Here is a 26,567-nt window from a genome sequence, read left to right as displayed (position 1 = left end):
CTTTCTTAATTTTAAGGCCACTTTTGTCCCTTCTATCTCACATGCTCCCCATCTGCTGTAAGAAGGCTCGTGTAATCTAAGACCTTACAGTTTCTGTATTACATTGGGTATTAATATAGTAATGATAATCAATTCTTAAATTCTGTAATCAATACATCAAATAAATTGCTCTAAAAACACCTAGAACACCTTCGCATGCCTGTAGCAATGCGCTAAAAACATCCTAAACACCCTAGCAAACATATAGCAATATGCTAATGTAACTGATCCTGCTCGACCCGCTCCGAGCAGGATTCGAACCGGTGTCACTGGCATGGGAGGTGGGCACACTAATGAGGAGGCTAAAGGCTACTGTCTTTAGTGTCAGTCACTAGTGCTTCTCTTGAGGCCAGTGGAGTGAGGTTTACACATACCGCACAGCTATCTTGTACCAGCTGGCTTCCGTTACACTAAAAAATACCCCAAACACATAAGCTACCATACATAGTAGCTATGTCCTAAAAAACAGCCAGAACATGTTAGCAACTGAATAGCAATTCTTTAACAAAAACCCAGAACATTATAGCAACAGTATAGCAATGCGCTAAAACCACCCAGAACACCTTTGTAACCTCATACAAACACCACAGCATTATATCAGAGTTTTGCTTGGGCAAATACCCCTTACATTTTCTTCAGAAAATGTACAAATGTAGTTGCAAATTGTAGTTTATGAAGAAGCCCATGAGCTCCATGCAAGTACCTTATTTGGCCTATAAGCAGTTATTCGAAAATAACACCCCAAAAGTTTGCCTTTTTAAATCTACAAAGTGATTTTAAAATAATGAGTCACAGATGTACACAGCACCCAATTTACCATTTAAACACAGTTCCCAAATTAGAAATCACAACAGCGTAAATTATATCTTTTTAAAATTGTGTTTAACTGTCTATAATTTGAGTCTAACAGATTTAATTTCATCTGACAACTTCTCAACAAACAAATTACATTTTGTATGGCAGCTCAGTGTTGTGAAAGTATATTAGATTATCAATCTGCTCACACTTAAAGCAGTGGGGGGCTGAAAAAGGATCAGTCAAGGTGAAGAGACATTCAACAGTACATTTTAATGTGCTGTGAAACAGTGTGAAGGGCTTGAATATGAGCTGAATATTGCTGATAAGACCCGTGTTAATTGCTGAGAATCATGATGTTCCAGAGGATATATCAGTTGCATTGGAAACTTTAGATTCAGTCTTATAGAAGTCTGCTAGTTGTTAGTCTAAATGTACAGCAAAAAGAAGGTAGCTGGTATTGGCAGCATACTGTGGCCCCAAAAGTATTTGGAAACTTAAGCCGCACTTGATGAATGTAATTTCATATCTTCTGTTGTTGACGCCCAGGGCTGTGTGTACAATGAAAGTCTCCTGTATTTTGAAGCAGATTCATCTGTCACATGGTAATATGACTAATGCTAATACTGATATAGCTAATGTTAGCCCAGTGTTTGTTAGGCTGGTAAATAATACCTTTGTACTTGTTTAAACATTTACAAAAGTGTTAATATTCTGCCTATGTCATGTCAATAATTTTGCATATTATTGGGCATATGCTATTTTATACATACATTTCAAAGTCAGATTGGAGGGACATTTATGTTTACTTTTATATGACAAACAATTTTGATACTGCTTTTAACATGCAAAATTTGACTCCTGAAGCAAAACCAGTTGAAATCCACTGCATTAGTTAACAAAATATCAAACCAAGTGGTATCTGCAAACAAATGATGCTAGATCTTTTCCCAGAACTTTACTTTTCTGAACCATTTCACAATTATGTTTTTGTATCCTAGCAGAGTAATCATAGGTGTAGTTAATCACACGTTCCACTAACATTTGACAACCAGTGTCCATATACTTTTTCTTAGTTTTGAACAGTATACAGCTGAAGTCAGAAGTTCACATACACTTAGGTTAAAGTCATTAAAACTCATTTTTTAACCACTCCACAGATTTTATAATAGCAAACTATAGTTTTGGCAAGTCATTTAGGACATCTACTTTGTGCATGACATGAGTAATTTTTCCAACAATTGTTTACAGACAGGTTGTTTAAATTATAATTGACTATATCAAAATTTCAGTGAGTCAGAAGTTTACATACAAACTCAGTGCCACTTTGCTTGACTTCATGGGAAAATCAAAAGAAATTAGCCAAGACCTCAGAAAAAAAAATTGTGGACCTCCACAAGTCTGGTTCATCTTTGGGAGCAATTTTCAAACGCCTGAAGGTACCATGTTCATCTGTACAAACAATAGTACGCAAGTATAAACACCATGGGACTACGCAGCCATCATACCGCTCAGAAATAGACACTTTCTGTCTCCTAGAGATGAACGTAGTTTGGTGCGAAAAGTGCAAATCAATCCCAGAACAACAGCAAAGGACCTTGTCAAGATACTGGAGGAAACAGATTGACAAGTATCTATATCCACATTAAAACGAGTCCTATAATCAAATCAAATCAAATCACTTTATTGTCACACAGCCATATACACAAGTGCAGTGGTGTGTGAAATTCTTGGGTGCAGTTCCGATCAACATAGCAGTCGTGACAGTGATGAGACATATACCAATTTACAATAACATCAAATAAACACAGCACAATTTAAACATCTGTTATACACATAATTACACTCAACAATATACAAATAATAACATACACTGTATAGTATACAATACGCACTATATAGATACACATTTCAATAAAAGTTAAAAATAAAAATATATAAAAAAGTGTGTGTGTGTGTGTGTACATATATATATATATATATATATATATATATATATATATATATATATATATATATATATATACACATACACACACACTGCGGTATCGCAGGTCCTGATGCTGCGATACCACCTACCTGACGGTAGCAGAGAGAACAGCCCATGGCTCGGTGGCTGGAGTCTCTGATGATCCTCCAAGCTTTTTTCACACACCGCCTTGTATATATTTCCTGGAGGGAGGGAAGCTCACCTCCGATGATGTGTCTGGCAGTTCGCACCACCCTTTGCAGTGCTTTGCAGTTGTGGGCAGTGCTATTGCCGTACCAGGCGGAGATACAGCCAGTCAGGATGCTCTCCACAGTGCAGGTGTAGAACTGTGTGAGGATGTGGTGGTTCATTCCAAACTTCCTCAGCCGTCTCAGGAAGAAGAGGCGCAGATGAGCCTTCTTCACAGCGACTTCAGTGTGGATGGACCATGTGAGTTCCTCAGTGATGTGGACACCCAGGAACTTGAAGCTGCTGACTCTCTCCACTGGTGCTCCATTGATGGTGATGGGACTGTGTTCTCTGTCTTTTCTTCTGAAGTCCACCACCAGCTCTTTGTCTTACTGACGTTGAGGGAGAGGTTGTGCTCCTGACACCAGTGTGTCAGGGTGTGCACCTCCTCTCTGTAGGCTGTTTCATCATTGTCAGTGATCAGACCTACCACCGTCGTGTCACCAGCAAACTTAATGATGGCATTGGAGCTATGTGTTGCCACACAGTCAAGTGTGTACAAGGAATACAGTAGTGGGCTGAGAACACAGCCCTGTGGGGCTCCAGTGTTGAGGGTCAGTGATGAGGAGATGTTGCTGCCCATTCTAACCACCTGGCGTCTGCTTGACAGGAAGTCCAGGATCCAGCTGCACAGCGAGCTGTTTAAGCCCAGAGCCCGGAGTTTCTCATCTAGCTTGGAGGGCACCATGGTGTTGAATGCTGAGCTGTACAGCATTCTCACATAAGTGTTCCTTTTTTTCCAGGTGGGAGAGAGCAGTGTGTATTGTAGATGCAATGGCATCATCAGTGGAGCGGTTGTTGCGGTAAGCAAACTGCAGCGGGTCAAGATTGAGTGGCAATACAGAGCAGATGTAATCTCCGATTAGTCTCTCAAAACATTTGCTGATGATGGGGGTCAGAGCAACAGGACGCCAGTCATTTAAACAAGTTATTTTTGATTGCTTTGGTACAGGCACAATGGTGGATGTTTTAAAGCATGTGGGGACTACAGACAAAGAGAGGGAAAGGTTGAAAATGTCCGTAAAAACACCAGCCAGTTGGTTCGCGCATGCTCCGATGACACGGCCCGGAATGCCGTCTGGGCCCGCGGCTTTGCGGATATTCACCCGTTGGAAGGATCGGGTTACATCCGCTACAGAGACGGAGAGTGAACTAACCTCTGTAGCTTCGGCCACGAGAGCTCTCTCCGCGAGGGCTGTGTTATTTCCCTCGAAACGAGCATAAAAAGTATTTAGCTCATCCGGTAGAGAGGCAGCGGTGTTCATGGCGGAGTTTTTATTACCTTTAAAGTCCGTGATGATGTTAATTCCCTGCCACATGCTTCTAGAGTTGGTGGTGTTAAACTGTCCTTCAATCTTGTTCCTGCACTGGCGTTTTGCAGTTCTGATAGTTTTTTGGAGGGCATAACTGGCTTGTTTATGCTCCTCCGCGTTCCCGGAATTAAAAGCGGAGGTCCGCACATTAAGTGCCGTGCGAACATCGCTATTGATCCAAGGTTTCTGATTCGGATAGATCCGTGTTGTCCTGGTCGGAATCACGTCCTCTACGCACGTTCTGATGAAACACATTATGCTATCAGCGTAAAGCTCGATGTCGTCATCAGAGGCGGACCGGAACATCTCCCAGTCCGTGTGATCAAAACAGTCTTGTAGCGTAGAATCTGATTGGTCCGACCAACACTGGATCGTTCTGAGGGTGGGTGCTTCCTGTTTCAATTTCTGCCTGTAAGCGGGCAGAAGCAGAATGGAAGAGTGGTCCGATTTGCCAAATGGTGGGCGGGGGAGGGATTTGTAGCCATTCCGGAACGGAGAGTAGCAATGGTCCAAAACCCGGTCCCCTCGTGTGTTGAAACTAATGTGCTGGTGATATTTTGGTGCGACTGATTTTAAACTGGCTTTATTAAAGTCCCTGGTCACAATGAACGTGGCTTCAGGGTGCGCGGTTTCCTGCTCACTTATTCTCCCATACAGTTCCTTGAGTGCCCGGTCTGTGTCGGCTTGTGGGGGAATGTACACAGCAGTGATAATGACCGCTGTGAATTCCCTCGGTAGCCAGAATGGTCAACACAGAAGCATAAGAAATTCCAGATCAGGAGAACAGAAAGACTTGATAGAATGTACGTTCCTCTGATCACACCAGGATTTGTTGATCATAAAACATGCACCACCTCCTCTAGTTTTACCTGAGAGGTCTTTCGCTCTGTCCGCTCGGTGCACGGAGAACCCCGCGGGTTCAATGGCTGAGTCTGGAATCTCTGCAGACATCCAAGTTTCTGTTAGGCAGATAATGCAGCAGTCCCTCGTCTCTCGTTGGAAAGAGATCCGCGCTTTCAGCTCGCAGAGCTTGTTATCCAGAGACTGAACATTTGCCAGTAGAATAGTGGGTAGCAGGGGTCGATTTGCACGGCGTCTTACTCTGATGAGAACGCCGGCTCTGTTTCCCCTTTTCCTCCTGCGTTTCCGCGGCCGTGCTGCCCAGACAAAGGGCTCCGCTTGCGTGTTTGTAAACAGCGGGTCGGCATTGAGGAATGTGAAGTCCGATTTTCGGTGTGAGATTGCTGAACCAATGTCCAAAAGTGTTTGTCTGTCGTAGACAATAAGGCAGACAACATCCAAGACAAAAAACATAAGAATTGTGAACAAAACAAACAAAACATTGCTATGTTGTGTCGGAGCTCGCAACGCAGCAGCCATACCCGGCGCCATCTTGAGTCCAAAAAATATCGACATAACCTGAAAGGCTGCTCAGCAAGGAAGAAGTCACTGCTCCAAAACCACCATAAAAAAGCCAGACTACAGTTTGCAAGTGCACATGGGGACAAAAATCTTACTTTTTGGAGAAATGTCCTCTGGTCTAATGAAACAAAAATTGAACTGTTTGGCCATAATGACCATTGTTATGTTTTGAGGAAAAAGAGTTAGGCTTGCAAGCCGAAGAACACCATACCAATGGTGAAGCATAGGGGTGGCAGCATCATGTTGTGGGTGTGATTTGCTGCAGGAGAGACTGATGCAATTCACAAAATAGATGGCATCATGAGGAAGGAAAATTATGTGGATATATTGAAGCAAATTCTCAAGACATCAGCCATGAAGTTAAAGCTCGGTCTCAAATGGGTTTTCTAAATGGACAATAACTCCAAGCATACCTCCAAAGTTGTGGCAAAATGGCTTAAGTACAACAAAGTCAAGGTATTGTAGTGGCCATCACAAAGCCCTGACCTCAGTTTGATAGAAAATTTGTGGGCAGAAATGAAAAAGCATGTGCGAGCAAGGAGGCCTACAAACCTGACTCGGTTACACCAGTTCTGTCTGGAGGAATGGGCAAAAATTCCAGCAACTTATTGTGATAAGTTTGTGGAAGGCTACCCAAAATGTTTGATCCAAGTTAAACACTTTAAAGGCAATGCTACCAAGTGTATGTAAACTTCTGACCCACTGAGAATGTGATAAAATAAATAAAAGCTGAAATAAATCATTCTCTCTACTATTATTCTGACATTTCACATTCTTAAAATAAAGTAGTGATCCTAACTGATCTAAGACAGGGAATGTTTTCTATGATTAAATGTCAAGAATTGTGAAAAACTGAGTTTAAATGTTTTTGGCTAAGGTGTATGTAAACTTCTGACTTCAACTGTATCTACATACGTGTGAAATGGTTTGCTTAAATTGTGCTTGTTATCTTTCTTTAACCTAAATGCCGCTTGGTTTGTTTTCTAATGAAGTGATATTCAGACATTAAAGGAATATTCTGGGTTCAATATAAATAAAGCTCAGTTGACAGCATTTGTGGCATAATGTTGATTACCACAAAAATGTAATTTGACTCGTCCCTCATTTTCTTTAAAAAAAACAAAAATCTGGGGCACTTACAATTGAAGTGAATGGGGCCAATCCAGAACTGTTAAAATACTCACTGTTTCAAAAGTATAGACACAAGACATAAACAGTGTGCATGTTAACATGATTTCAGTGTGATAAAATCACTTACTAACCTTTTATGTGTAAAGTTATATCCAATTTTACAATTTCGTTGCCATGACGATGAAACGCTGTGTACTCTAAAACCCTAAAATGCAGATTTAAACAATTTACAGCTCAAATAATACAGAAGTTTTAACAGAATAATTAATGTAAGTGCTTTTATAAAGTTATAAACTTCTCTGCCTTTTCAACCTTCCTAAAATGGCCCCATTCACTTCCATTGTATGTGCCTCACTGTGACCTCGATTTTTGGAGGGATGTCGAAATTATTTTTTGTGGTAATCAACATTATGCCACAAATGCTGTCAACTGAGCTGAACTTGTGTTGAACCTGGAATATTCCTTTAAGTGCTGCTTAAGTGTCCATATTTTTTTTGGGGGCCACTGTACAGCAAAAATGTGTATTTAGCACTAATTATATCTATAGATTGCTGGTGGGCAGTATGACCTTTGCCCCCAGTTATTCACATACTGTGTCTGTCATGTTGGACCATATTTGTTTGTGATGACACATCTATTATGATAGTGCAATTAAATTATAGAGTGGCACTCACATAATCCTCTCTGATCTTTACTATACATATTAAGTTATCAGTTAGTTCATTACCTTTCTAACAACATGAGTGGTTCATTATAAAAAAGAACACAAAATCACCAACCTCAAATGTCTGGAGGGAACCCCTGAAACTCCTATTGTAGCTTGTACTTGTGTGATGTAATGTTATACATTTTATGTAATTTACATATATTAACATTAACATTTACAATTAAACATTGACAGAGTGATTATGACCTTGCTTCGATGTGGATTTTAGATTACTATAATTGTCCATCTTAATGTATTGCTACTTGCCAAATAAATAAATAAAGGCTAATGAAATATTGATGTGATTTGAAATAATTTTATTATGTGAGAAGAGAGCACGGAGTGACATGGTTGAAGATTGTTAAAGGCAACGTTATAATATGTGGTTTAGCAATCGTTATATAAAAATATTTGACTGCTGTGATTAACCAATCAGAATCAAGTATTCCAGTTTGTAAAAAGTATGCAGTTACAATTAATTCTCTGGCGACACTTAAAAATGCTACACTACAAAAACGTAAATTGGTTAACGGGTAGTTACCTTAAAATATACTGTAAAAAATTATAATATATTTAAAGACAATACGTGTCGTTTTATGGTAAAATGTTGTAAAAATGACTTTTTAGATGTAAAAAGTAGGATTTTACTGTACAGTTAATGGTAAAATTTTATATTATGTTTAACAAGAAAGTACATGTACTTTTTACGGTAAATTATTGTTAAAATTACGGTAAAAACAATAATCTGGTGTTCCCAGAATTCCCTGAGTGACCTATCACATTTCATTATATTTTATGGGAGTAGTTATTTTCTTCTTATTTTTAATATCACTTATCTACATTAGGGTTTTCTGTGTTATATTTGATGTAGTTTAGTTAAGTTTTATTGCGTTATTTTAATTTCACATGTGTTACCCTGAAGGTGTTTTGTGTTTCTGTGAGTGGCACTGTCTCTACATGTTTATTGATCATTGCTCTTGGAAAGGCCACTCTTGATGAACTTAATGCCATCAGTTTTTTTTTTTTATAGTGTACTTTAAAGACATCTTTCTTTTTTCCAGGAAAGTACCTGCTGCCGTACGTATCAGCCCAGCAAGCATGGCCGGCCACAGGCTCTGAGACCACAAACCTGGTGCGCATGCGCTCACAGACCCTCGGCAAGTCTGCGCCCTCCCTCACGGCCAGTCTGGTCAGTATATCACACATTTCATCTTATTCCTAAAGGAATGGCTCTGAGACACAGGCATATGTAGCTTGTCTTTGCCATACTGGTTTGCCAAGATTAAGATGCTTTTTGCTGGACTGCAGCTGGTAATATTAATAATTCTAATACTTCTACACTGTCATTTTAGAGGTCAATAGCCTTTTGTTTATGTGCCAGCCATGAACATGATTTGCCACTTGCTACTGCTAATTAGAAGTAGGTGGTAGGCTAGAAGGTGGAGATTTTATACACTATAAAGCATTTTAATGGACAAAATGAATGAGGGGGCAAGATGATGTCATCAATATTTTTGGTTCGGTTTTACCAGAAGTGAAAGACTGTCAATTTTATGTGTATACCTGCTAAAATAAAATGTTCTCTACTTTTAGGAGTACACTAGCATATAGAGGAGCCCAAAGTTAAGAGGCTAAAAGCCACAAAACCCTTTTTTCCTTGCAAGATCCAAATGCAAACACTTAACAATGAATAATCCCTCAAATTTTCATGAATGTGTGCACATCTACCAGTTGAATTGAAAAAAATCTTCTCAAATGTTTATTACAATCCACACACAAATGCCTTTCAACTTGTGTCTGAAATTAAAAACTAAACGAATGTGCTGTGATTTGTACAGATACGGATATATTTGTGGATACAAAAGTTCCCTTTTGTACAAATCTTTCTCAATTTGTGCATGTAACCATAGGAAGATGTTTCAAATCAAACACAAAATGAACTTGTGAAGTGTTGAAAGCGCATTTGTGGATAAACTTGACACGCATGCATTCGTTAATGTCTATTTGTGACAACTCTTTCATTCATTTTAATTTTGAGACTTCCTTTCCGCTGGTTTTGCCTTAAACGATTAGTACACGTGTCTAAAGATCCACGTGTCTCCTTATAGGCCACAGAGTAAGGAGCTCTAGTGCTACTGAAATTGCTTATATCGCTTCTGTTGCTTCCCTGGAAATGGCATAATATGAATTATGATAAAATCTCATTAATATTTATCAGAGTTAACTTTATCAGTGAATGACAAAAAAACAGCCAGCTGTTTAGACAAACCCAATTAATCGTAAAGGAAAATCATTAACTTAGATCACAGATCTGTTCTAAAACAAGATGATGATGATGATGATGATGATGATGATGATGATTATTATTCATGAACTGCATTACTTCACAACTAACCAATTCAGTTTGTTAATAATTTTGATACTATATTCTTTCCATACAATTTTGTTGCATTGGATCTGTAACTGGGATCATTTGGTAGATTTGCTACTCAAACACTAGGAGGCAGTGCTGTATTATAGGCAGAGAATAAAAATATTGTTTTGTCCTGTTTTGATAAACTCCATTGTGATAAACAAAAAGGAACCCTTTAATTTCAGTACAATAGACTCACAGGATGTTGCCTTTTTACATGCTGACTTATGTAATATTGTGCTCTTGTCATAAAAGCAAACACAGAAGAGAGAAGCAGGTATTTTGTGGTGAATATACAGTACTGTGCAAAAGTTTTAGGCTCTTAAGATGTTTCACAAAAGCATTTGTCATAAGATGATATCTTCAGCTTTAGTGTGTCAATAGGAAAAATAGATTTTAGACTCCCAAACATTACTTTTACAAATACAAAAGATTAGAATACAAGAACAGGAAGACACCTGCAACAGATGTCGTGGCCCCCACAAAGCCCCCCACTGAACATAGTGTCAGTCTGAGATTACATAAAGAGACAGAAGTAATTGAGACTAAATAGACTGAAGAACTGTGGCGAATTCTCCAAGAAGCTTGGAACATCCTATCTGCCAACAACCAAGAAAACTGTGTCCAGGTGTAACTAGGAGAACTGGTGCTGTTTTAAATGCAAAGGTGGTCACACCGAATATTGATTTAGCTTTTTTATGTTTACTGGACTTTGTATGATGTTAATTGATAAATGAAAACTATTTATGGCATTATTTTTGAAGACATCCTCACTATGCAACATTTTTCACAAGTGCCTAAAACTTTTGCACAGTACTGTACGTCAAATTATACAGATTGTCTGTTTAAATTACCTGATATTAGGGTAATTCAATATAGATTAATAAAACAGTGTAGAGACCTGGGACAAAGATTGATGGACAGATGAAACGGACATTAACTTGTCTAGAATGAAGGAAAGAGGAATAAGGAGAGTGAATAGGGAAAATAATAACATTTCATGATCTGAAGCATACCACCTGATGTGAGGAACATAATGGTGGTGGTAATTTGGATGACTGCCACTGATGCTAGATTACTCACCTTTTATTGATGATATAACTGCTGACAAAAACAAAACAAAAAACATTTTGATCTGGAGTTAACAAAATCATCTTGTCTCTTTGATGAAGTCCAACCAAATGCATCAAAACACATTAGATGACACTTTGTAACCCCCAATATATTATTGAAGACACTTTGTGACCCCCTTTCAGAAAATTCTAATTCTTACCTGCTCATCTAATATGCCTGTCTGCTTTTCTCACCCTGAAAAAAACAACTGATCATTTGTACGGATGCCTTTAGCATCTTCACTGACTCCACATGACTTGTGTGATATATTTAATGTTTTCCAAATTTATATGAAAGTTTTGCGTGGGAAACAGACCAAAATTGCACATGTTGTCAGCCACTGACTGTGTTTTGTTAGACACAAAGTTTTATTCCTGCAGGGGGCGCTTGATGCTCTGAAAACTTAATCCTCCATGCATCCGCATTTAAATCTCTTAACATTTTAAATCCTTTTGGAGACATTTTACACTGGATAATTGTTTAATAAAAACTGATAATCGCAAGGATTAATTCCTGTGAATGGAAAACCGCCTCAGCATTATCTGTAAAATAATTTTTAAAAATCCTCATCCATTAATAATAAACAACTGTGATTGGCCCATCCTGGTCAGCGCTGAAAAAAGTACCAGGTACCACGTGACACCCCCATCAATGCTAAAGGGGGATTGCACGACACTAATAGGGCTATACAAACTTGTACAGTGGAGGAGGGACTTCAGTTTTTTGGCTGATTATGACAGACTCAGTCACGCAGTTGCAAGGTATCTGCATACTAAATTATTTTCAGCGTTGATAAAGAATATTTAAACAAGGACAGATGCATGACCTCCCACCCGATTCTATGCCAATGATTGAATTAATCAAAGGTTTTTTTTTTATTTATTTATTTATTTTTTTTTTAAAACCATATCAATCATCCAGAATGAAACCACAATCTCCTTGAAAGATCAATGGATTCTGTCTGTAAGCTGCAGAATACATGCACTCATTGGATATGTGTCAAGTACTAAATAAGATCACTAAGTTAAAGGGACTGTTCATCCAAAAATGAAAATGTATTAATTTGCTAACCCCCATGGTGAGTGGAAGTATAAAAGGTCCATCATTTGTACATGGTTGAGTGTCAGTTAATGTAAATACTACCAAATTACAGCTTTAAAAATGTGAAAAACCTAAATGGTTGAGTGTAGCCTATTATATCTTGTGAATATCTAATGAGAGAGTAATTATACATTATACATTCATTAATATTTTAACCTAAAATCATGAAGTTTATAAAAAAACAAAAAACATCCATAGACAGATAATGCTTCAACCACCCAGATATCTGCACTGGCAATTGAGAAATCCATATTGGTCGACTATAATGTGCTTTAGTTATGTCTGTATAGCTTTGTTTCTGAGAAGTTATGATGTAATAAAGCCATACTCAGTTGCTATTATCCTTGTGTATTTTTGACCAAAGAACTTCATGATTAGAAGACGTTTTTAACACTTTATTTATACAGAGAGGGTTGGATGCATCGAAAATGTTGTGAAAACCTACCACATCTTATTTGCCTCTTGTAAGTCTTTCTAAACGGAGGTTCTGCATCCATGTTGGGAGCCTGATTGAAATGAATGATCACAGAGAAGCAGGTCAATACAGAGCGCAAACAGAATGTCATTTACTTAGTGGCTGTATCTGATTTGCTTTCAGTGGGGCTTCCTGGGTCTCTCTCCCCTCCTGAAGAAACCCCTGACTAGGCCAGCTAAGCTGGTTCAAAAGACCAGTTAAAACGCCAGTTTGCTGGTTGCCAATATGCATACAGTGGTGTGAAATAGTGTTTGCCCCCTTCCTGATTTCTTATTTTTTTGCATGTTTGTCACACTTAAATGTTTCAGATCATCAAACAAGTTTAATTATTAGTCAAAGATAACACAAGTAAACACAAAATGCAGTTTTTAAATGAAGGTTGTTATTATTAAGGGAAAACAAAATCCAAACCTACATGGCCCTGTGTGAAAAAGTGTTTGCCCCACCTGTTAAAACATAACTTAACTGTGGTTTATCACACCTGAGTTCAATTTCTCTAGCCACACCCAGGCCTGATTACTGCCACACCTGTTCTCAATCAAGAAATCACTTAAATAGGACCTGCCTGACAAAGTGAAGTAGACCAAAAGATCTTCAAAAGCTAGACATCATGCCGAGATCCAAAGAAATTCAGGAACAAATGAGAAAGAAAGTAATTGAGATCTATCAGTCTGGAAAAGGTTATAAAGCCATTTCTAAAGCTTTGGGACTCCAGAGAATCACAGTGAGAGCCATTATCCACAAATGGCGAAAACATGGAACAGTGGTGAACCTTCCCAGGAGTGGCCGGCTGACCAAAATTACCCCAAGAGCGCAGCGACGACTCATCCAAAAGGTCACAAAAGACCCCACAACAACATCCAAAGAACTGCAGGCCTCACTTGCCTCAGTTAAGGTCAGTGTTCATGACTCCACCATAAGAAAGAGACTGGGTAAAAATGGCCTGCATGGCAGAGTTCCAAGACGAAAACCACTGCTGAGCAAAAAGAACATTAAGGCTCATCTCATTTTTGCCAGAAAACATCTTGATGATCCCCAAGACTTTTGGAAAAATACTCTGTGGACTGACGAGACAAAAGTTGAACTTTTTGGAAGGTGTGTGTCCCATTACATCTGGCGTAAAAGTAACACCGCATTTCAGAAAAATAACATCATACCAACAGTAAAATATGGTGGTGGTAGTGTGATGGTCTGGGGCTGTTTTGCTGCTTCAGGACCTGGAAGACTTGCTGTGATAAATGGAACCATGAATTCTGCTGTCTACCAAAAAATCCTGAAGGAGAATGTCCGGCCATCTGTTCGTGACCTCAAGCTGAAGCGAACTTGGGTTCTGCAGCAGGACAATGATCCAAAACACACCAGCAAGTCCACCTCTGAATGGCTGAAGAAAAACAAAATGAAGACTTTGGAGTGGCCTAGTCAAAGTCCTGACCTGAATCCTATTGAGATGCTGTGGCATGACCTTAAAAAGGCAGTTCATGCTCGAAAACCCTCCAATGTGGCTGAATTGCAACAATTCTGCAAAGATGAGTGGGCCAAAATTCCTCCACAGCGCTGTAAAAGATTCATCGCAAGTTATCACAAACGCTTGATTGCAGTTGTTGCTGCTAAGGGTGGCCCAACCAGTTATTAGGTTTAGGGGGCAATCACTTTTTCACACAGGGCCAAGTAGGTTTGGATTTTGTTTTCCCTTAATAATAACAACCTTCATTTAAAAACTGCATTTTGCGTTTACTTGTGTTATCTTTGACTAATATTTAAACTTGTTTGATGATCTGAAACATTTAAGTGTGACAAACATGCAAAAAAATAAGAAATCAAGAACGGGGCAAACACTTTTTCACACCACTGTATATGCTGGTTTTATCTGGTCATCATGGCTGCACTGGTCAAACTGGCCTACCTGCAACAATAATCAGCTTAACTAGCTTGTGCCCATAATAGACCAGCTTTAGTCGTTTTTATGTAGTACCTTTTGAACACTAATTAACAGAATTGGAGCTGACAGGATGGAAATAAAGAGCTAAAGTTAGCTATTGCTAAATGAGGGATTAAGAGTAATCTTACTTGATGGGTGTCAACCTTCATGTGAATTATCAGGGCTGGAAATTGATACAGATGTGATTCAATTCAGATTCACAAGCTATCGAATCAATTACAATTTCGACCATTTGGGTATATTTCAGTTATAATATCCATTTCGCTTATAAATGAAAGAAATTCTCAGCTAATGCTGTAAATACAGGGACCCTTCTAACTTACACATTATGAAAATATAAAATTTTCTGTATATACAATACAACAATACAATACAATATACAATACAACAGGGCCCAAACTATGCAGTTCAACCAAAAACTGAATTAAACTTTAAAGTAAAACATCGATCTTGGGATTTAAAGAATCGATATTGGGATCATTCAAATGAAGACTGCGATTAATCTGAATATCAATAATTTTACCCAGCCCTATTAATTAATTATATTTTTAAAACCATCTTTTAGAATTTTTGTATCTGTTTCTTTTACGATTTCAATTTACTGTATTTAAAATATGATTGAGTGTGACAAACCAATTAACACCACAAATCACATAATTTATCAAGTACACTGCTAATATTTATTGATGTTTGTGCTGATGAACTCTGGGGCATTTTCGGGCTGCCGCCTGCAATTTTTCACACGCAAATTTAAAAGCTCACCATTTACACATACTGTGTTCTATTCTAATTTTTCAGAAAAACCCCCAAATGAAAAAAAAAAAAAAGACTTCAATTATTCATAAATAATATTGTATATGTTTACAATCTTATGATGAATAGAAAAAACAATTGTTGTCCTAACTTTGTCAGCATGTAATTTTGGTTCTGTTTGCTCTCTCTCCCTCCAAAAATCTTATTTTATTCCACTAGATGGCAGCAAGAACTTGGAAACATAATTTTTCCTCTATCACCTTCCATCACAAAATGCCGATCTGAAATGTAGGTGGTGCTCTAATGCATTTTAGCCCTCATAATATGCTTGTCCATAGACATTCAGTCTAATTTTCAGTTCATGCACTGTCCCCATTGTTTCATTGAATATCTCGGCCTCTGAGTGGACTAGAAGCTCAATCTAGGTGTCATTAGAAAGCCAAGATCCTCCCCTTTGCAATTATATTTTAACATCAATAGTCTAAAGCTATTTTTCTGATGATTTGTTTAGCATGCTTTTACTGCTGGACCACATATTTTGTTCTAGACATCTAAGATATAACATCAGATAATTTAGACAAACAAGCTCACAGACATGTAAAAAATGGCTAATTTTGTAGAAAACTGACTAAATTTTTACAGTAGCAGTGATTGGTGCATAAGAGTCGTTTGTATTTGATGTCTTACAGAAATCATAGTTCACTTTGTGATTCTTTTGAAAATCTTTCAAACTGTGGTTTTAGGGCAACAAAAGTTCATTTGATATATGATTAGTCTATTTAAGTGCTATTTGAAAGACTTTTATATTCATATTTACCTCTAGGTGCTGCTTATTTTTGACGTGGATGTTATCAGGCCTTATTTTGTTATTTTATGTAGCATAAATGCAGAAGTGATGTTATCTATGAAAAGTTCAGATTCTAAGCTTTCAATCTGTACCGCATATGCCCGACTTATATATCTGGGGACCTGAACATTTTAAGCGTAAACCTTTCTCGCAACATGGTGCCCCCTTTTGGACCCGCCAGCAGCATCTGCTCAAAAACATAGTAGTGACATTATTTACAAATTCACCCCTATCGTCAGTTGATTGTGATATTGTGATAAAAGAAATCAAACTAATATGATTTCCATCTTTAAAAATCGTGAGTTTGATATTTTATCCAATGTATTAAAACATGATGGGGACATGAACATGTGCTGGGATAGGATTACCAGTTAGAAGCATTTTGGAATTTTAGCATGTCCAAGTTTAAGGTTCAGCAGGGTCTCTCTCTTTCTCTCTACTCTCTCTCTGTGTTTGGTATCCGTCTCAGCCGCTGAGTCGATGTTTGGCTTTATCAGGCCGATTACATGACTCTGCTTCTTAATAAGCCTCTCTGAAAATCAGTGTTGGTTGGGCCTTCCCGCTTTGCAGAGACTTCCATTGAATTGCTAATGCCCTTTCCCCCCTTGCCATTCCCGCGGTATCTTTTTAGATGTTCCCCCTCCCATAAAATACAAAGGGAAACAGGATGTCTTGAGAATGTTAACGCTGTTTTGTGAAAATGCGTGCCTGTGGAGGAGACTTGATGGTTCGCCTATGACCTTGAAAAGATATTCCTCACACACAGAGGGAACTTATCTATTTTCTCTTTGTATACCTCATGTGGAGGGAATGTTTTTTTTTTTTTTTTTTTGCTTTGGTCTGTTTGGATATTCAGTAACGTTGTAAACTGTATGTGTTGTCAAAGGCAGTTGGGATTAAAGAGAAATGTTGTTTTGTTGTCCTTTTTCCAATGATCACTGTGGATATCGCTGTTATTTATAACAGTGCATTTTGTGTTAGCTTACTATGCTTCCTGTGTTTATTAAATCTTGTTCATACAAACTGAGTTTTCTCAGGCAATATAAGAAGACTGGGTGGTGCTTCAGAAAATATATATTTGTCTAGGGCTATTGTGTTACTACTTGAAAATATGACTGACTGGTTCCTCTTCTACATATTATCTTCTACAGAAGGACTTTTAATTAAGTTGTTTTGATTTGTCATGTTAATTATTTGTGATAATTAACAAAAGTCTTCTGAAGCCATATGATAGCTTTGAGCTTTTTTAGACTGAAATTTAAATATAAATATAAATATAAATCCTTGTGAGTAAATAAATCTTTTTCTTTCTGTTGTTTGGTTTTAGTTTTTTGTTCTGTATTTTATGACAATAGCCTTTGAATTTGCAAACATAAACATATTACATAAATTTATGAAAACAATTGAAGAAATACATGGGTGTATTTGTATCCCATTAATTATTTATCCCACTACCAATAGTGTCTAATAATAAGTGGGTTACCGAGATAAAGTGATGTATTATTTAGCTGCTGTGATCTCAACATAGCGATCTCAATAATGTGATCTTAACATGGCGGCCAACATGAGGGTTTTGTAGAATAAAATGGCATTATGTAGAATAAAACGTCTTTTTTTAGGCCACTGATATGACTGCAAAACTTAATTTTTTTTAGTGTGCATCAATTTAAACATTAATCAAAAGTACTAATCATTTCTTTGAGTCAAACGTCTTTATAGAGGAAAAGGTTGCTTCCTTTAGTGTTTACCTCAAGCACCTTTAATTTGTAATTCACTGAAAAGCTCTTGCCCTAGCTCTCAGATCTCATTCATGATATAAATAAAGAGGTTTTTCGATAGACAAGAGGGTTAAATGATGACAGAATTTTCATTTTTGGGTAGGGCTGTGTAAAAATATAGATTTTCCAATGCATCAAAATCTTCATTTGAACGATCTCGATATAGATTCTTAAATCCCAAGATCAATCTTTTACTCTATGCATGACCCTCTTCTTAAGTCACACTTATTAATATGTGCTTATTTACAGATGCTCTTTACAGAACTGCCAGTTTTCTTAAAGATACAGTACCTTTTTTTAGCATGTGTTCAACAAATCAATGTAAATACAAATTATGCATGTAGACAGTAAATATGTGACTAAATATAATGTATGCAATACCAAAATGATAAAAAACGAATAAAAATATGGTTATTAAAATGTATATTTTCATGTTCTCCCTAGTTAGAATGTCTGCTGTATAAATAAAAGCATTAACTGGAAGATTATGTCTTTGAAATGAAAGCAACATTGACATAACTGAAAGCTTGTGAATTGGAAACAAATCGAATCGGGAAATCAGTATCAATACCCAGCCCTGTTTTTGGATGAACTATTCCTTGAAAAAAAAAAAGATCATTATACAAATAGATTCCTTAGTGTCCACAATCTGTGTCCAAACTTTTAGGAGGTGTTAATATTGTAACTACTGTACCAGATAGGGATGTAACGGTTTCAAGGTTTCACAATATACCTCGGTTTTAAAACGGATGGCAATCATACCTTTGAAATCTTCTCATTGACGGTATTGCATGAAGATAAAGACAGATTTTTAAAATCCAAATCAGTTTAATTAAGACCAAATCTGCGACATTTACACAGCACAATATAAACTTGTCTAGATAAAATAAATCTTTAAATTGCGCCTTCCTCGTGTTGCATTTGACTGTCACTCAATTTTAAAGGTGACATGCAGGTGTTGCGAGCGCGAGCACAACATACAGACACGTCCGAGCCTGAACCTTTATTTCCGCCGCCACAGAAGTTGAAGTCCGCTGTCTGGTATTACTTGGCTATGTAAAAGACCCACGAGGCACCATTATTGTTGATGGTTACCCAGTCTGTAAAGTTTGCCGCAAAAAAGTATCGGCTCTGGCGGGAAACACTTCAAACCTTAAGCACCATTTCCATGAGCACCATCCCACAGAATTTGCAGAGATGAATGTAAGTGGAAATACAGTACACAGGATAATAAATTATAGCCAGTTTCATAAAAACACCAGATTCAATGTAGTTTTACATGATTTGTAATGACTAGTTAGACTAAAGTTATGTTTATGCTTTCTGTCACATTCACAAATGCAGCAAACGGATTAAGACCTCGTTCCACTTTACGATGTGCCAACTGTTTGTTCTTTTGCCTAAGTGCAGCGCAACAGTAGGCCAAAGTGTTTGGTAATACTAATAATATGTTTTATTTGTAAAACATAGTACTAAATAGTGTTTACAAAATGCATGGCTTTTGGTGTGCAGGAAATTGACATTGACAATATGCATGCAAGAAATTGACAGTGAAACTGTGGCAGAAATTGTCAGTATTGGACAAAATGCCAATAAATAAACTGCACATGAATAATATATTTTCAATAGGTATTGTAGAATTGGAACTAAATCACAAATGCAACAAATTACTGAATGCATGCAAATGCATATTTTAAGTGTTAACATGGGCAGTAATCATTACAAATGATTACAATTCAATTTCATAAATCATAAAATAACAATAACAGAATATTTTTTGTTATAATCATCTGACTACTGTACATGTTGCCAAAAAAATAGTTATTAATGTTTACCTGTTTGTGATTTTCTTTCTTTTTTTTACCATGTCGGGTTAAGAGAGTATCCTGATGTTCAAGATCAAAAGTTAAAGGATTAAAGTTGAAGAAATCCAAAATATAGTTCAAGAATTGGTTGTAACTGAAATATTTATCTGTGTGATTATCAGAAATAGCCTATTTCGTAACCAAATATTGAACTGCTTTTAATATTATCAATGCACCTAAATACCGTGAAACCATAATACCATGGTAATTTTTGTGACTGTTATCATACCGTGAAAATATCATACCGTTACACCCCTAGTACCAGATAAGACCACAACCTACTTTCGTCTCATCAGTTTTTTCACTAGGTGTTTTGTGCTCCATAAATCAAATCTCCACAGCAGACCTTACGCTGTCATATTTGTGGCTGAAAGATTTTGAATCGACTCTTTGCTCTATTGACAGATCCATTGGGGACAATTGCTGTTTCTGTTAGTATCCAGCAGTTGTCTCACAGGGTCTGATACAAATGACAACTACAAAGGTTTTTTTTAATTCATTATGACACTGCGGGACTCGCATCAGTCATCAGAATTAAAGTTCTTCCCAGAGGAGAAGATCAGCAGTTCCCACAATTCATGGATGTTTCTGTTATATATGATTATTTATATATATATATATATAAAATTTATTTATGAACCATCAAGAGATGTATGGATATTTTTGTATTCACCTACCTACTTGAAATGGTTTTGCGAGGGTAAAAGCAGAACTTCAGGTATCAAATGGTGCATTCCAAACCCCACTTCTGCTCTATTCTACATAATTTTGCAGTGTAAGTAGTGCGAGTAGTATGTTTACACTGAAAATGCAACAAACAGAAGTGTACTACGAGAACCCGGATGATGTACTACTTCAACCAAAAAAAAGGAGTGTGCAATGTTGGACACGTCATGCACTCAAGGTTGCAGCTTTCCTTATGAAGCAAAAGATGAGGCTGTGAAGCTGGCCTGACAAACCAATTTAAATTAATGGTAAATGCTTTATGATCACCCCACGCTGTTAATATGTTCATTATTTGAGATATAAATGTTGAACTGAGTTTGGCTAACACGCTAAAGCTAGCAGCAACGTCACTTCCCCTAGCTGAAAAACATCGATTGCTTCCATGTAGGAAAAAAACAGAAGTGTTTCATTTGGGACGACACTACACTTTGAAAATTAATACTCTACATGGCTGAGTGCATAGTGTATATTGTTAGTGCATAGTGTATAGTGTGTCTTTTAGCATACAGCTTATAAGATCCTTTCTAACTCTAGCTGTTTTTTGTTGCCCTGGCTGAAATCCAGTAGGAGCTGGGCTGGAGATTTCATACTGGACTCTTGCCAAGACACAACCAGCACTTAACCATCTGTGCCACTTTAACTCTTTATCTGTTTGCAGTAGTAAGAGTGCTAATTCTTCAAAAACGCATCAGACCCTGACTTCATATGGGTTTGTCCTTTCCATGGAGTGAAGCGTTTGCGTTGCTGATTGTGGACCAGTTAGCCCAAACTAATCTTAACCTGTTCCATTATAAGAAAGAGCACAAAAATCTGATGTTTCATCAGTGTGGAAATGCCACTAGCTTCTGTCATGGCCTGTTATGTGTTTTGAGCATGATAAACTTTGACAGGAAATCAATACAGCTCCTCCTGGCCAGATTTGGAGATAAAGCGCCATAATCCTGATGTTGAGGCTTTGTGGCCTTGAGTCCCTCTTAATTGTTTTGGCCAGAGATGTGCTTTACTGATAGCACTGTCTTTTGTCTTAGGCTGTACTGTAGAGATTAGAAACCAGAACTGCAAGAAGGGAAGAATGGGGTTGCTCAGATAATATGCCGTTTGGGATAAAAAAAATTTGGGTTGCTTTTTTCTTTAAATAATATTTTGGCTATTGAACACTACAGATTGGTCTCTTCATGTGTCTTGATTAATTGTGCACACCCAATTGGATAGCAATCCATTCCATTTACATTGGGCCACAAATGTACTCCCCCATCTGCAAAAACAGAACTCCTTATTACACACTGATTGGCATTATATTGGCCATTAAACCACACTTCTCTCTAGATATCAACAATGGCCTTTGAAAAACCTGTATTGGGTTGACCATTAGCTGTCATGCTAAATGTTACAACCAGTTTAAAGTAGGATGTAAAATTACTTTCGGCACAACCTTTTTAGTGTCTCAGTCCTTTCTTGTCACAATTTGCATTGGTACATATATCTGTTTCCCTTGACCTTCAAAATCATCTCAGGAGGGTTATAAGAGGTGAAAGCCTCATTTAGTAAACCCCAACTGAATTACAGACATGCTGCATGTCAGTGTGTACAGAGGCAGACAGGAGTTAAATGGAAACTGTCTCTCTGATGTAGTGGGAGCAGTTGGGATGTTGAACCTTTGACTCACTGGCCCGTTCTGTTCTGAAATGATTTTCTGCTGAAATATCACTGCATTACCATCAGCTGAAATATGACATTGTGTGTCATATTTTGCAACCTTCCATTTGTTACAAGATGCTGAGAAATAATTGGAATAAGCACAATAATATAAATAAATAATAATAAAAAATGTTTTGATACTACAGCTTGGCACTAAATCTAAAAAATATCTCTACAAATATACTCTATATTTTGATATTTGTGAATTGGCTCTGACATTGCTTAAAATTCCCCAATCAGAATAATTTAATCAGAGTTTTGAATCGATTGATCAAAATGCCCAGTTTGAACTGATTCGTGGAAATGAATGGAACTTACCAACTCTAACACTATTTTGCTGTTGACATTTGTCTTAACACGCATATAAATCTCAACGTTGTGGCATGTTGTTTTGACATAATCTTATGTAATATGATATTTATGATTGTGGTTCCATTGCATGACATCACTGTGTGCTCGGATGTCATGCTAATACTGTTGGTGTGTGTGTGGGTGGGTTTGGGTGGTTTGAGGACTCTTTTTAGGTTACAACAGGTAATTACAAGGGTATTATGCTATAAATGTGGTTTATGAGGACATTTCTAGTGTCCCCATAATTCAAATTGCTTAAAAAACATACTAAACGATGTTTAGTTTTTTTGAAAGTGTAAAAATGTAGAAAGTTTTTTGTGAGGGTTAGGTTTAGGGGTAGGGTTAGGGGATAGTATCTATAGTTCGTATAATATAAAATTCATTATGCCTATGGAGAGTCCTCATAAGGATAGCCGCACCAACATGTGTTTGCGTGTGTGAGATTGTTCTCTGCAGGCCCTTGGCTAAGATCCATATGCCTCTAACAGACTCAGGTGGGCTAGAACGGACCTTACCTGCTGTAACTTTAGCGTGACCCTGCATGCTAACCTGGGCTCAACCACCAACTAACATGCTCATAGTTGTTTAGCATGTATCGTACAGGATGCAGGCAAATTATGTGATTTAACCAAGTTGGCCATGTTCATTGATCAACATCCTTTGTTTGGTCCTGGATTTACAATCCATTAAACAATTAATAACCCTAGTCTCATGTATCCAGACCTACAGTTGGCATCCATTCAGAAAAGGCTTACTACCGCCGCGATCACCGCATGAATGGGTCATTAGCAGCTCTAACCTGCTAAGGGGCACTATAACCATAGAATTTCAACAGGCCAGAGCTGAATACCTCAAAGCTGTTTCTCCCAACATAACGACCATTAAGTTGGAAGCAGTAAGGGCAAGTTAAGCTTGTTTTGCCAGCATCCATAAAAAAGAAAAAAAGAGGAGAAAGAAAAAGAACAACAAACTTGGAAACATTTATTTTCTGGCTAAACGTTGCAATGAAGACGCATGATACTGCAGCATTCAGCATTCTCGAGGACATCCATGCATTGGAGAGTTGTTTGTTTGCATTTATTCATTCACATTTAATTATAGAGAATTATCATTTGTGAGTATTTTTATACATATGCACAGAAGTTATGAGCAAGCATCATTAGACCGCATATTCCAACAATTGTGACTTCCAAAAACTGTTAAGACTCTAAACCTGTGCTTTCTTTTATTGTGCTGATAGGCTAGCCCATATTTTCTATTTTTAAACAGGATTATCAAATGAGAATTAATTATAATATATGTATACCATTGTGTCATATTATGTTATATTCTCCTGGCAATAAAAACAAAAGAAAAAGTGAACAGAATCATTATTTTTGGGAGCAGAATACTTATCAAATGAAATATTATAAAGTATTTGGAAATACAAATTGCAATTTTCCATTACATGAATTAGGGTGGAAGTTAGTACTGTGACCACATTATATGTAGAATATTTGTCTCAATAAATGCATTAAGAGTTTTACGCTACACATGTAATAACCAGAAACACTATGCAGTTCAAACCTTGGCGAGAGTCCAGTATTCAAACCTGTAGGTTACGAGGTTTGCTATTAATTAGCTGTCTTAGTATTTTATTAGTAGTTAATATTTGCTAACCAATGTTGCCCCAAAGCTGGATAAAATTAATTATTTATCAGAGTGATTATTTTTTGGAATGACTATTTGCTTTCAGATGTAACCCCAATAGTCTATTGGCAACATAGAAATACAAAACAAAGTGCATTGAGAGTGTCGCTCCTGTGACGTGGAGCATAACGTTGATGTGCCAGTGTCTGTACATGCATTTGGCGTATTATTTTTCCCTTTCTTAATATTTTCTTTGACTGTTTATAATAAAAAAATTACATAAAGTTAGTAATACTGTAGTAATATTGTAGTAACCATGATTTTTGGCAGATGATATTAACAATAATTTTACTACAGTAATACGGTGTTAATATAGTAACCATGTTAATTTTGTGTGTACAGATATTTTACTACAAAATACCATGGTTATACTATGGTTATTTTATCTGTATAGGACATCAGGACAGATCTGTGTTCCAATCGGTTTAGTGCATTATTTAGGACTTTAGAACCCTTTTAACACTTTTTATCAAGACATTTTTCTAGAAACTTTTTTAACAGCAACCAGAACAGTTCTGAATCTGGGAGTGGTGGTAGATGACCAGCTTAATTTTCCCGCCCATATCTCATCAACTAGGATTTGCACCCTTCAACATCAGGAAAATCAGACTTTTTCTGTCTGAATATGCTGCACAGCTCGTGGTCCAAGCACTGGTCATTTCAAGACTGGACTACTGTAATGCTTTGTTGGCCGGCCTCCCAGCTAACACAATTAAGCCACTGTAGTTGATCCAGAATGCAGCAGCACGTCTGGTCTTCAATCAGCCAAAAAGGGTGCATGTCACCCCACTCTTGATTTCACTCCACTGGCTACCTGTTGATGCCTGCATCAAATTCAAGGCTTTGACTCTGGCCTTCAGGACAGCCAATGGAACCGCACCCTCTTACTTCAATTCAATTCTCCATGTCTATGCTCCAACTCACTCTATGCGATCTATGAACGAGTGGCGCCTGGTGGTCTCATCACAAAGAGGCTCAAAGTCTATTTCACGATCTTTCGCTTTCCCTGTTCCACTGTGGTGGAATGAGCTTCCAACACCCACACAATCTGCTGATACCATCTCAAGATTCAAGAACTAGCTGAAAACGCATCTGTTCCGTGAGCCCTTAACCAATCTACACTAATTGCAGTTACTATTGAACTTAACTTGCACTTACTGTACACATACACACAAAAAATACTTTTGTCTCTTTCTGTCTCTTTCTTCTACGCTAGCACCTATACTACTCCAGCCACCTTGAGAGCTTGGCAGTACTACACTGTAGATGTTGTTGAACTTTGCTTTGTTCCTCATTTGTAAGTTGTTTTGGATAAAAGCGTCTGCTAAATAACTAAATGTAAAATGTAATGTAAAATGTAACAGACATACGCTTTAAACACCCAGAGCTTCAGCGATTCACACCTTAACTCGACGGTTGAAGGTGCAGTGGGGACTCATATGTATAATGTAATTAAGCTGAATAAAAAGCTTTATCGTGTAATCAAAAACACTGCCGCCCTACACGACTGTATAGCCAATGATTTTACCTTTAAAACACAATTGTTGTGACAAATATAAGTTAAATACCATGTAAAAATATATACAGCATAATATGAACAAATGTCCAACAATGATCTTACAGGACACAGTGTCAGTAGCAGCCACAGTGCAAAATAGCTTTTTGTGAATCTGCTGGATGTAGTTTACTTTCTACATGTATCCAAACAGACAGTAATAAGTCTTACACTTTTAGTCTAACACTGCCGACTAGCCGGGTCAATTATAACAAGGGCTGACTGCATTTATTAAATGCATTGTTGTTTTTTCATTAGGGCAAACAAATTAAATTATGAATGTTCACACTGTATTTTCGTTTTGATTTTCAGGAAGATAATTAAATATCTAAAATCTATGAAGCAACAGTTTTAATTTATTGAAAAAGGATGACATTCGAGCATTTTTTTTCTTTATATCAATTCATGAGCTAACTAAGCTATAACTTTAATGCTGCCATTAATTTTGCATTGTTAGATCGCCTCCTACACATCAAAATGTAAAAAATAAAATACAAATAATAATATTAACAATTTAATCATAATAACTGTCTTTTCATCACACTATTAAACAATGGTGACAGAAGTGTCCCTTTGTGCCTCCTGGCGGTGATTTTTCAAATGTGTCTTACGTGTGAGAATTTAAAGTTTTCACGTTGCG

General features: G+C 37.3%; 1 protein-coding gene across 1 annotated transcript in view; it reads left to right on the top strand.

The window, feature by feature from the left end:
- Nucleotides 1-26,567, top strand: part of LOC127419013 (microtubule-associated serine/threonine-protein kinase 4-like) — a 202,320-nt gene that overhangs the window by 47,690 nt on the left and 128,063 nt on the right. The window contains exon 3 of the mRNA XM_051660033.1: nt 8,686-8,813. Coding sequence (XP_051515993.1) covers nt 8,686-8,813 — 128 coding nt within the window. The remainder of the gene's footprint in view (nt 1-8,685; nt 8,814-26,567) is intronic.

This window comes from Myxocyprinus asiaticus, chromosome 3 (assembly GCF_019703515.2).
Source record: "Myxocyprinus asiaticus isolate MX2 ecotype Aquarium Trade chromosome 3, UBuf_Myxa_2, whole genome shotgun sequence".
In the NCBI taxonomy this organism is placed as follows: domain Eukaryota; kingdom Metazoa; phylum Chordata; class Actinopteri; order Cypriniformes; family Catostomidae; genus Myxocyprinus; species Myxocyprinus asiaticus.
This window is presented reverse-complemented; position numbering and strand designations above follow the sequence as displayed.